At 37.9% G+C, this 13,048-nt stretch overlaps 1 protein-coding gene across 1 annotated transcript in view; it reads left to right on the top strand.

The window, feature by feature from the left end:
• LOC149258308 (putative cytosolic oligopeptidase A) overlaps positions 1-13,048 on the top strand; it is a 324,987-nt gene that overhangs the window by 299,287 nt on the left and 12,652 nt on the right. Inside the window, exon 16 of the mRNA XM_089415126.1 lies at positions 7,353-7,424. Coding sequence (XP_089271252.1) covers positions 7,353-7,424 — 72 coding nt within the window. The remainder of the gene's footprint in view (positions 1-7,352; positions 7,425-13,048) is intronic.

Raw genomic sequence — 13,048 nt, 5'->3', positions numbered from 1 at the left:
TGCCACCTACCACTTGATGGATGTACCATGGACATGTCACCCCCTTTAAAGGTTGAAACCACCTAATAGGGTCCTTGGTTAACCCCCTTATTAAGCTTGGAGACACTTGTACATGCCAAAGCCCACTATGGAAGGGCATGCCACCATGAAGTGCCCCATTGATTCCATGATTTGTAAGTTCTTTTACTTGATTATTCTAATGATTTTTTGTATTGGAGGGCAAGGGGACGCATTGGATCTTATGCAGGATTGTAGGTGGGTCTCTATTTGGCGTTTGGTCTCCCTATATGGGGTCCAAGCCCTCTAGAGAGCCACATTGGCACTTGTAGGGTGAGCATTGAGAGCCATGCGCCTCCACCATAGCAAATATTACTTCATGGATCCCCAACACCATTTAGTGGTTGCTCGTGTTCCACCTTTTTGGATGAAGATGATGCACCTGGACCACCATGCCCAGCCAACTCCACACTTGTACCACACACTTGGCAGAGGTTCCAAGGTCCAGATGAGGATGTATCTCACTACAGGAGACAAAGGGAGGGCTTATGTCATCATCCTAGCCCTTACAGATGGTTTACAAGCATTATCGATCCACTTGGAGACCCATGAGGATGTCCTAGTGCCCCCACACCCACTTGGGAGCACCAAATTGACTTGCTTGGAAAACAAGGGGCCAACCCCTTTCCATTATGTTTGGAGTCCATTCCCTCACCATGGCACACTTTGGACTTCATTAGGCCTTCTCAATGGCCCAACGACTCATCATATTCATTATTTTGCCCTCTTGAGAGGCTATTCTTTGTATTATTGAGCTATCTTGGTGGGCTTGTCACCAAGTCATGTCATTTTTATGTATTATTTTATTATTTGGGGCTAAATTAGGCTAATTAGGCAAATCGAATCCCCTTTTGAGTTGTATAAATAGATGAGAGGTGATTCATTTCTCTCATCATCACTTGGATTGGATTGGTATCTCTTAAGATATTTTCACACTTTTTACTGGGTAAACCTTTTGGAGCTTTCTTGATGCACTCTGACGTTTGGATTTTCACTATTGTATTTGGAGGTTCTTTCTAATGCGAAGTTGATGAATGAATATACTCTCTTGCTCTCATGTAAGTCATATTTTGATGTTATTCTTGTTATTTTACTAGTTTACTACATGGTATGGTTATCATTATTCTTGTTTGGTTTAAAGTAAATGCGAAATTCTTCTGGGAACCTTGAATAAGTTATTTAATGCATGCATTGTACTTGAAGAGGGTGGGTGAATGTTTCTAGAGGCACATAATAGGTTTCAAGCGTCGAAACTTCATCTCTTTGGCAAACTTGAAATATAAATCCCTATTGACTTAGTTGTGTCCCTTGGAGATGCTAGCAAATATCAATTAGGGCTCCTTAGCTCAGGAGAATTATCGATCCATGTGTATCGTGACTCCATTAAGCCCAAGCAATAAGGCATTGATCCTCGTATCCTTGTGGTGGTTAAATTTAACTCTCTTTTTTTCATTTTTCCAAATTCTAGGCCTAACCCTAGAGGGTCACCTAGGGCATTAACCAGAATCTTTTATAGCTATCCAAACACCTTGAAAATTGGTTTAGAATTATACTGGGGTCTTCTTAAGGGGTCCTCCAAATTTGAGCACAATCCAACAATGGAATCTCGAGATATTGCAAGCCCTAGCTTGAGGATCATTTCTCTTCCTAGGCTGATTTGGGTTAGCGTCCTCATTTGGATCATTGCATTTCAAATCCTCAAAGAAAATTTTGCCTTTGATAATTTTATCTTCCATAATTAGGTCAAGCACCTCCTCGGTTGATCAATTCCATACCCTTGACCTAATTTTTGGTCCACTTGGTCCTTTGTGGTCTCGCAACTTTATAACTCTAATTTCACAAAGATCACATAAAGGCCAATTCTCCACAAGGATTCTCCAGTCTAGGAATCATCTTGACAAAATATATTCCCAAACCCTAGCCTCGAGAATCCCTTTAGCCCTTCCTAGAGAGCCCACCACCTTGCTTTTGAAGCAAGCAAGCTATCTAATTGAGCCTCTCTTGTGAATAGGCCTTGGGAATCACTTCTTATCCTTTCATAGATTCATCCTTCCTTGTGATTCCTCTTATACCGGGTCTCCTCCCATCGGTGAAAGTTCATAAAGAGCAGGGAGCCTTAGCTGAGGTGATAGTGGGCTATCGCTCCATTGTTGCCCTTGACCTAGTAGTTGCTCTATAGGATCCCCTCCTAGGACCCCTACTAGTTTGAGCGGTAACAGGTATGGCTACTCATAAACTGGATTTTGCAGCATGTAGAAGCAATAATGAAGGATGATCCAAGTGGTGGCAAATAAGCATCACAGATCAATTTGACATATTTTCCATATTTATATCCAGGCAAATTGTTCATCAAATAACAAACAGAAAATGGAGACATAAAGAGGCAAACTCAGATTTTTGGAATAGTATTGGAAGCAAGTAAATAGGCAATGAGCATCCATAATAGATATATGTCATACCTATGTGAAACTTCTGAATTACCTTTCTTAGCAAAGTTCATGGCATGATCTGAGTCTATTCGAGTCTCTGTCATTTTTGAAGAAGATGAAGACTTAAGTCAAGAAATATGGACTTGTCTTAGTAATCAAAGCCATGTCTAAATAATGATTCCTGTGTGGAAAGGGTCGAATCCCTATAGAAGACCAAAATTCCAATGGTATATCTGTGGTTAAAATTATCTCTGCAATCAATGGACCAGTAATTCGAGCTATGACTCCATGGTATTGATTAGTGCATAATAATATGAGAATTTTGGTATAGTCCATACATTTGGAATGCTTTCTATGGATCTAGATCCAAGAATTCAAGCTATATTACTGTTGGAAACAATAAGTTCATTATCTCTATATATAGTAAGGAGAAAAATATGAGCTACGTCATGTGATAATCTGAGTTTATGGAAGAGTGACTAGGTGACAGTTCGAGACAATTCTATGATCCAAAATCTTTATCCAAGCTCCTTGATGATGAATAAGGGTCGAGTTGTGGATACAAAGTTCGAATTATGGAAGAAATAGTCCAAACCAAAGTTTGTAGTAACAACTACAACAAAAGTATTTGGAAATCTTTAGAGCATCCTAAAGTGATCAATTAAAGGCAAAAGACATTACAAGGGTTCGACCTAATACCTCTTTGAAGCAATTCGAAGAAATTTTGTTTGCTCTGAAGCTCAAGTAAGGTTAAAATTCAAGAGGTACTTATAATCTTTTGTTCTTATAGATTGTAAGACCATTTCAAAGTTTTCTTGCACCAATGATCTAGGTCAATTATATTGCATGAAAAACTAAGTCTTTTAGGTTATGAAGATATCATATTTAGGAACTAACATGAAATGTAAGGTAACATATTGTATAGGAAGTTGTATTCTCTCTTGAGGATAAAGACATAACCGATATGTTATGTGATGCTCTCATAAGCGTTCAAATCCTTTCCTTGAAGATTAAGTTTTGTGATTGAGGTTAGATAATCAATGAACAAAACGTCAATGCACTCCATCTCATGTATAGAAGGTGTGTCAATGACATTTCTAGTGTTTGCAACTAACACATTAGTATACATGTAGATCTTGTAATTTGGAAGTTGATAGGTCTTGAAATTTTTTGAAGCATCTAGGGTTTGTTTGAAAATCCTAGGAACAAAAACCCTAGGACCAATTGTTTCTGCTGAAAGAAGCCCTAGCTCTTGAGAATGGAAAAATGCTGACATAAGGTCTAGGATGATTACAAGAAGTACTAGATTAAGAGGGAGTTGATTCACTTCTCAAAAGATAAGAACTATACATCTCCTTTCTTTCATTACTATTGATGTTATTATCATTGGATAATCCTTTACACTTGGCTTATTTATATTTATTCTTCCATAGCTGCCTAATAAAGCTTGCGGGTCAATGATAAGAGTTGATAACAAATTTGGAAGAGCATAGCAAAGCACAAGGACTTTCTTGAATAGTAGAGAACGTGAATGAAAAAAGAAGAGAGCAGTTTGAACTTTGAAGTATGCATTAAAGTAGTCAAAATCAAATGACAAGCATGGAAGCATGAATATTCTCCCAATAAGAGGGGGAAGATCATGTTAAGTAAATTTCCTCAGTTAGAAGAGTTACCCCATATTTTAAAGAAGCCGCATGATTAAAGAAGACCTCGTACTTTGGGAAAGAAGGATTCATGAGCCAAAGAAAGAAGTATTGACTTCAGAGGGAGCTGGAAGTAGAAATTTACATGAAGGATTTTACACTACAACTTGGCGCTTAAGGATACATCATTTGGGTTGGTAGTGCTATTGATGAGTAGAGATATTACTGATGGTTGGGATCTAATATGGTTTCCTAGAAGAGTATGAAGCAAAATTCTATTGCACTGCAGAGGTAGAAAATGTGGCAGTTGGTACAATTAGCTGTGGAGTAGTTTGGCTCTGTGAAATCTTTGATGGACTATTTGATGATGTGCTGGATTCAATCGTGATTCTCTTCAAAGATTATCAAGAACCTAGCTTTTCATAAAAGATGAAAGTGCTTGATGATTCAAGAGTATGGTGTAGATAAGAGTCGAGAAGCTACAAACAAGGTCTCCATGGATGAACATGTAGGTGATGTAAGTGACATATGATTACTTCAGACACAAGCTTAGGCTTGTAGTTATCTCCTCCCAGGATTGAGAGGGAGTGAGGATAGACACCGTGTTCTCTATGTGTCATGTACTATGGTCAGGACTATCCGTCGTAAGTCTAGTGCATGAACACAGGCATGGGGAATGGTAGATTGGATAAGAATGAGGGACGAACATTCTTGAGTCATGTATTGTGACCAAGAGTAATAGTTGTAAGAGTCAAGTACATGGACTTGGTAAAGAATGGTTCGGTGGACAAACTTTTCCTTGGGATTTGGAAATGGTCCTGTGAGGACATACCTTAGTGAACACCTAGGTGGGGTATGTGCTTTGAGAGGAGGTGGTGTCCAATTGAATGCCTCCCAACATTGTGCTCTGATCTAGTGGAGAGATTGAACGTACTTGTCAAGGCCTTCATATTTTGACAATGCTAGTTATGATGATGTTATTATCATTGATGCTTATGAATTCAGATCCTTTGTTATATAAGTTCTCAACTTGAGAATATCATGATAAGTCATAATGAATACCTCCCTAGTTAAGAGGGAGTGTTGGAATTGTAACTAGATTTGTTCTTCATAAATGTCATTGTATCAATATATATTTTATGTAAAAATAAAAAGAAGAAAAATCGTTATTATTATTTTTATTACTAAAGCATGTTCTTCATGCTTTATATTGGTGAAAAGAAAATTTATAAGGGCATGTTCTTCATGACCCTTGCAAAAGAAATAAAATTCGAAATTTGTCAAAGTCATTTGTCTCACCAAGTTGCCAAGTCGGCCCTCCAAGAAAGACAAGTTGACTTGCCCAAAAGACATGTCCCTTCGCATAATGAACAACTATATCTTGGCACCTAGTCTCCTCCATTTGGAAAGCAATTTGGTGCACATTTGTGGAAGAAAAATTTGGATATTTGAGGCATATCTTTGTGTGGTACACGGGCTTGATAAGACACTATGTTTCTGTGAGAAGACGAGCTACATGAAGGCAAATATCTATGTATCATGCGAGTTACAAGAAGCTTTGTGAATACGAGTTACAGGAAGTATATCATCTCTATGAATGTGAGTTACAAGAGGTTCTCTGAATGTGAGTTACAGGAGGTATATCATCTCTGTGAATGTGAGTTACAGGAGGTATATCATCTTTGTGAATGTCAGTTACAGGAGGCTCTGTGAATGCGAGTTACAAGAACTATATCATCTCTGTGAATGCAAGTTACAAGAGGCATATTATCTTTGGGTGATGCGAACTATAGGAAGACTACTATTTAAGATGATTCAATCTACAAAAAGGAGTAGTTTGGAGGGCTGTCTTGGCAATTAGATCATTATTGGATAGTTTGACTTGGATTTCTCTTGTTGGCAAAGACTCTACTAGGAAACAATTGATGGGTTTTCCCCTTGTGGGTTTTTCCCTGGCCTTTGGCCGAATCTCTGGTGTCTTGTCTTTTGTGCATTGCATTTGTATGATTGCTTGATGACCTAATGAATGAAATAATGAATAAAAGAAAAACATATAAGCAAATAGTCACTAGTAATTATCATGTCTAGAAATTCTCTCTTGCATTGGAATTTGAACATTAGGGATTGGTGGTGGGTCCATTGTATCTTTCTCTCTTATGTATGGATTTTAATAATAGTGATAAGTCATAAAGCAGACCTACGCACTAGACTAGTTATGGCAGTGGTAATTAATAAAAACAAATATGCATTGGTGTACTACTTTATCAGCTAGGTGGCCATGTCAGCATGACCCCATTATGCCAAATTGTTGAAGTGAATGCATCACTGTAGAGAATTTTTCTTGGCCCCTGTTGAAGAAGTTTGCATGCAATAACAATTAACAACTGCATGTGGATCATAATGGATCTGCTAAACAAAGCCATATTACATTCGTCATACCTCTTGGCATCATCTCGTAAGGGAAAAAATTTGAAAATGGGCCAGAAATTTGAACTTTTTCACTGATGAACAAGAGATAGACCAGAGAATTTCCAATCTCATAAAAAGGGGGGATGGATGAATCTGTTCAGTGTCCAGACTACCCCACAATAGTCCTCTAGTCCAAGCCATCTTTCTAATATATGTTGCAACAGTATATTAGCTTACTTGCCTCAAAATGTCTTTTTATGCTGGCTGTTGGGCTCCCATTACATGTCACTAATTTGTAGGAGCAAAAATTGCAAAACACTTCCTCAGGCAATAACCGTCATGATTGCAAAACCTATATCATTGAAGTATGTTAGACTAAAAAAAGCCAAGAAGAAGGATGTTGAAGTGTAATTTAAGTTACTGCCCAAGTAAATGCTCGAAAATACTTAAGAATTGAGTGGCTATAAATAGGTATATTGAATGAATCCTTGTCAGAATTTTATTCTCTTAACATTGTAATAACACCTCATCATAATCGTGATGATGGCAGAATCTATAATTAGAGTATGATGACGGAGGGATGGTGAAGTAGTAGTTTAGTTGCTGCCCAAATAAATGCTCAATTATTCTTATGCCTGATATATGTATAAATGGATGGATGTCTAGGTGGATAGTAGAATTAGTCCAATAAAACTTATTCTAATTGAGCTTGTTCACTAATAATTTCAAGCTATTTTTCATACCCTTCTACTTTTGCTTCTTTTTTTAGTACCACTTGTTGTAGAATTCTTACAACTATGATTTGCTGTGTCAGGCTGTCAAGGAGACAGGAAAAAGATTTAAGGATACTGTTCTTGCTCTGGGTGGTGGCCGCCCCCCATTGAAGGTAATTCAGTAATTATGAAAATATATTTATATATGTTGGTTTCCTTTTATGAAGTAAATTTTTAAATGTGCAATAACACATCTTATTGATTTTCTAAGAAGAGCACTTGCAATGTGAGATTTGGCTTCAATCTTGATGATGCTGAAGTTGTACGACGAGAATGTGAAGAAATATACTGATGATTACAAGATTTCGATTGCAGAGATATTTCTTTTCCTTGATCTTTTGGCAGAAATGTCAGGCAAACAATATAATGTTTTATATAAAGTTTTGGATGAATGCCCTTCAACAGTTCATTCTGTTGATAGACTAACTATTACCCTTTTAATTTGATATAATGTGAATCTAATTTAATTTAGTTATTAATGTCCACCAGTGGTGAAACTTGGCCAATGTGACTGCAAAAGGTACAAATATAAGGTAGCTGAGCACAGGGAGTGCTAAAGCATCTCCAAAAGAAATATTGAACATACCAAGGTTGCCAAAGCAACTGCAAAAAATAAGTTGGAAGGGCGCTATAAAGAGAAGAAAAAAGGCTATATAGAGATAGCCCATTGGTTGGAGGCTAGGAACTCTACGCTACATACTCACCTCAAGAGGAGATTTGGGTTGATGCTTCTTGTGGCTGGAATTATCCAAAGATTGAAAGGATGAAGGAACAAGTTTGGAGACAGCAATTTGAGAAGACTTGCGACGTAGAGCAGTCTATCAGAAGCAGAAAATGAAGAATGCTAGAGATCTATAGTCCTTGTACTATAAAACAGTCCACATGGATTTGTGGGAGTCTCTAAACGAAGATTGAAAATGTTGTTGGATCTTATAGTACATAGTGTATTTGAAAATGAAGGGGCCTCTAACCAATGTCCTTACAAACATAGATATAATACTCCTTTGGAAAATGTTGGTTTGTTTCTATGCATAACAAGTGGGAACAAATACAAAGTTGAGTGTGTTAATGTAAACTCTTATCAGCCCTGATTTAATTTCACTCAACAAATTAACAATACCCAGAAAAACATTTTATCAAATAAATTTCAGGATTGTTGAAAAATAAATATGCTGATAATTAACAGGTAAATTTGCAGCAGAAATAATTGAGAAATCAATAACTGGTACGATGGAAAAATTCACCTAGAAAATCCTTCTGAAAATTTTATTAACTCAGAAAATATGGATCGGACCCACAGAGAAATAGATAGGAAATAATAGCTGATAAGAAGACCTGAAACTCAGCCTCTTACTAAGAAATTCGGCTTTAGAAACTTCTTGCTGCGTGAGAAATTTATCCTTGGGATTTTCTCTCGAAAACTCCTTAGCATCCTTCCAAATATCCTTGGTCAAGTTGAGCCTTCTCACTTGGCAAATCACTTGCTCAAGCGCTCAACAATGATTGTGTATCTTAGCCTCATTCCTTGGGTTCAATTTATAACATCATTAAGGTCTAGATTGACAACTAAGATTAAATTGTCGAGTTACTAATGATAAGTCATTTATGTAACTTACTTTTGTTAGGCCTTCTGTTTCCTAAACATAATAAAGGAGTTACAAATAGCTTGCATATCATGCATTTCTCATGTCTCATGCAACCTTGATGCATGGCTTGCATGTTGCATTGCAACCCTTATGCATGCCTTGCATGTCACATGTAAGCTCCTAAAGAGACAAAACAAGATATTCCTGGTTATAGCTCCTAAAGAGACTAAGCCAGAAGACCTTCCACAGCTATAGAATTAAACTGTGAGATAGACTCTCAAGTTACAAGGAAGATACCAAAGATGCAATGTTCTACATAATGGAGAAGTGTGGGAAATAAGATAAGATAATTATATTGAGGTCCAAAAATGACCAAGGAAAAAGTTTAATGAGACTAGAAAGTAAAAGAAAATCACTAAGTAACCCTCAAGTTCTTAAAGCATGTAGTGGAAACTCATTTGTATCTCATAGTATATGGCATATATGAAAATAAATTGCTCTTCAATGGAACTGTCATGGACATGGCACAACTACCAAGCCATCTTTGACTGTTTGATGTAAGGGTTCATTTCAGTTTGCAGGTCATGGAACTTTATATTGATCAAGAACCTTGAGGTCTTGTATCCAATGGTGTTGAATGCAATTAGGATAGACAATGATAGGTGGAAAAGTGGAGATTAATATGACTTGCCCCTTGTAAAAATGATGTGAAAATTCTTAGGGTATTTCTTCAAGATTGTAGGGAGCATGACCTTTGTTTTACTAAGGTTGACTACCACTTGCTTCAAAAATCGTAGAATCCAATAAGACCATATCAGTTGCAATGAGTGGTATAAAAACAATACATTGTGTAGGATGTGACCGTTAGCTGACTTACCATTGTAGATCCCAAACAATGTCGAAGCAAAGAAGTTTTTGGTCTCTTTGAGCTATAACTGTATCAGAAGGATTTGAAATAAGCTTGTGTTCTAATTGTAATATCTTCAGGGGTTTAATTTTGAGTCTTCATTTAGTAAAGCAACCATTTCATTTGGGTATTGGAAGTTTTTGCGACATAAGCATCTTTTCATCCTTGAATCTAGCTTCATCTCATCTTCTCATCATTTGGTGCATTTGCATAAATAAAATGTACTTCCAAGCGTAAGCTTGGTCGATAAAAAGATAGGTATCCATCAATTTTTTGCTTGAAAAACCTGTTTTAATAGTACTTAAAATGATGACCTTGCAGTCGTCAGAGCCACAACTCTCTATAGCACTAGAGGCACCGAATATGTTAGAATTTCAGGAGAGGTATCGTTAATCACACCTTAGTGTGCTTCTCCTTATCTTCTCTTTTCCAATTACTACGAAATCAGGCTCAACACAAAAAGGATTGAAGGATTCACATTTAAATAGGCATTTAACTAAAATTAACCAAGATTCTTTCATCTCACATTAGTTTTAGGAATTACATTTCATATTAGATAAGTCATTCATCTAAGTAGCAGTTTCTAATCGATTACTTGGTCTTAATTTCTTTAGCAAGATCGTTGACTCCATAAGGCACTGGTATCAATTGTTTAAAATCTAATCAAATCCTATAAGTCTTGCTGAATCTTAATTAAGTACTTGATCCCTTCACTGTGTCTCCTGAACTGGTTGGTTCCCAACTAGTTCTTCTTCATTCCATTTTTCCATAAGGTCTACCCCCCTTAGCCTGCTGTAGGGAGACAGCTTAAACTGAGAGATTGGGGATCAGGGTGACAACCCCCGATCTGAGCCGTTGTCGCGGTGCCTAGACATTCTGTGCGACAACAGAAGGAATATGAGTTTTTGCTACAAACTCTTAGATATTGTATCGATAGGAGGAATATGGGTTTTTGCTACAAACTCTTAGATGTTGTTCTCCTCTAACACCAACACAATTCTCTCCTTCAATATGTTATAGTTAGTCAACCCATCCAAGTGATTTGGAACTTGAGACCACTAGCCATCTCCATCCAACTGATCAAACTCTGCCAAAAACAATTTTACTTGATGAAGAAGCAAATTGTTCTCTAGGTCTAGCTACCCGTGCCCACCTCCTATGTGCATGACTTGCCACCCTCACACTTGCATTACTTGGCCCTGGTTCTTGTGCACATGCTGTATGTCCAGGTTACTTGTCTCGACCTTACTTTGACGACTTGTCTTGGCACCCTTGGCACCCTGACCTTGCTGCAACACGACTTGTGGCTCTGGCTTTTCCTAGGATTGTTCTACTCATTTCTCAACGACTATGTCCCAACGTTGCAAATCTCCACATGCTGCACCAACCCATCTCCTTAGTTCCTACCATGGCCCATTCCTTGTTGCACCGACCCCTGTCCACACTTAGTCGATTCTCCATGCACCTATGCATGGAGAATCTCCTTAGTTCCTACCATGGCCCATTCCTTGCTTTACTGACCGTTGTCCACACTTAGCTGATTCTCCATGCACCTATGCATTTGACTTATGGTTGTGGCTCAACACATTTACCTCTTACGAACTGTTGACCAATTACCCTCGCTAGTGTCCTCGTCACTATTTGGTGACTAAGTCTAGTCGCTTTTGTTTCCTCTGCCAGTCGACTGCGTCATCCTGCCACCCTGTCGGCCACCTTTGCCATGACTATGCTTGTAGACCCCTCTGCCACGGCTACAACCATCAAGCTAAATTGTTGGTTGTGGTCTCCCTTGTAGCTCCTCGTCTACTCAATTGCCTTGACCTACACCCACTGCTTGTTTCTTTCTGTCAATACCCTTGTTATTTTCGTACGCTGATTGTTCTTCGCGCCTTGTGGATTGCCCGTCAATTTTGTTTCACTTTAGCCTTATCGGCTTGCGATCTCTCTCGTCAGCCAAAGTTTGTGGTGACTGGGTCTAACAACCATGAGGCTGTCGGCTACCATAGTGGCTGGGCCCTTTTCGGCTCATTGAGTTGCCAACATCTTTTGTCGCCTTTTTCTCAAATCAATTAAAAAAGTCGGGTACTGCTTACCGAAAAAAATAAAAAATTTCTCTTCATCCACTTGGTGCCCCTTTTTTTTCTAAAGTTCTACCTTATACAATTGCGTCCAAACATGGCCCCAACAATCCTATATGAACTTGGCTTCTGCGATTCTGAGATAATTTTTTTCAGAGTTTCAACTCTGATACCATGTTAGATTTCCTGCGAACCTAGCACTCGGTATTTATAAGACAAAATGGTGTACATGTGAATTCTTTTCATGAGACAAAATGGTGTACATGTGAATTCTCTTCTTTTGTTTGGCTGATCGAAGATTTTTCGAAGGCAATTTTGGAGCAACACAAAGTTACTACAAGGCTAAGCTTATTAATCCAAGGAATCTTGGAGGAGGAGGTCTAGGGTTCATCTCAAATATTTTCCTAATTCATCAAGTTACTATTGTTCTCTATTGGGACATGATTCGCTCTCCCCTTTAGAAGTAAATAACCTTATCTACAATAATTGTTAGTTGCTTGGATGGAGGTTTCTTTTATTTGAAGGCCCTCCTAGTAGAATTTTGGTTTCAGTATTTGCCCTGTTTTATTCCTAGGTTTGTATCCTTGGTGTTCCACCTAGCATTCCAAAATGTTGAGCCTTGAGATACCAAGTTAAGAGAGGATATAATTCCCTGTCCCTGTCTCTTGTGGAAGAAGGATCAATGATTCAATTCCTTATTCCAACAATTTGCAACCGCCTTATTCACAAAATTTTATCTCAATTTTTCTTGTATGTTTTGTAAATTTGTAATTAACCCTAAATATAAAAGCCTTAAAATTTTTATTTCAAAAGTTTCAAAAAGTATATTATATAAAAATAAAAAATATGCTAATAATGAATTTCTTCACCCAATTGTGGTTTATAGTGCATTTTTTGGGAACGTCTTTGATAAAATCACCACAAAACTTGTGTGTTAAGGGAGCCCTAAGCCTTAAGCTAAACAATCTCCTTCCATTTGTATTATATTGTTGTTCCAATCATATGTCCAAGTGTTTTGAGGCTAATTACAGGTGCTGGACCCGGATGCGGGTGACATTCAATGCAATTAATGAAGAACATATTGGAAGGCAGCGAGAGGACGGGCCACTTGGTCGTCGACGCTTCACCCCACACCAGTTTGAGCCGAATTCATGATAGACTGCAAG

Source organism: Pinus tabuliformis, chromosome 6 (assembly GCF_031772625.1).
Source record: "Pinus tabuliformis cultivar Carrire ecotype Pingquan chromosome 6, CPIR1, whole genome shotgun sequence".
NCBI lineage: Eukaryota > Viridiplantae > Streptophyta > Pinopsida > Pinales > Pinaceae > Pinus > Pinus tabuliformis.
The sequence above is the reverse complement of the archived record's forward strand: the minus strand, read 5'-3'. Positions and strand labels throughout refer to the sequence as shown.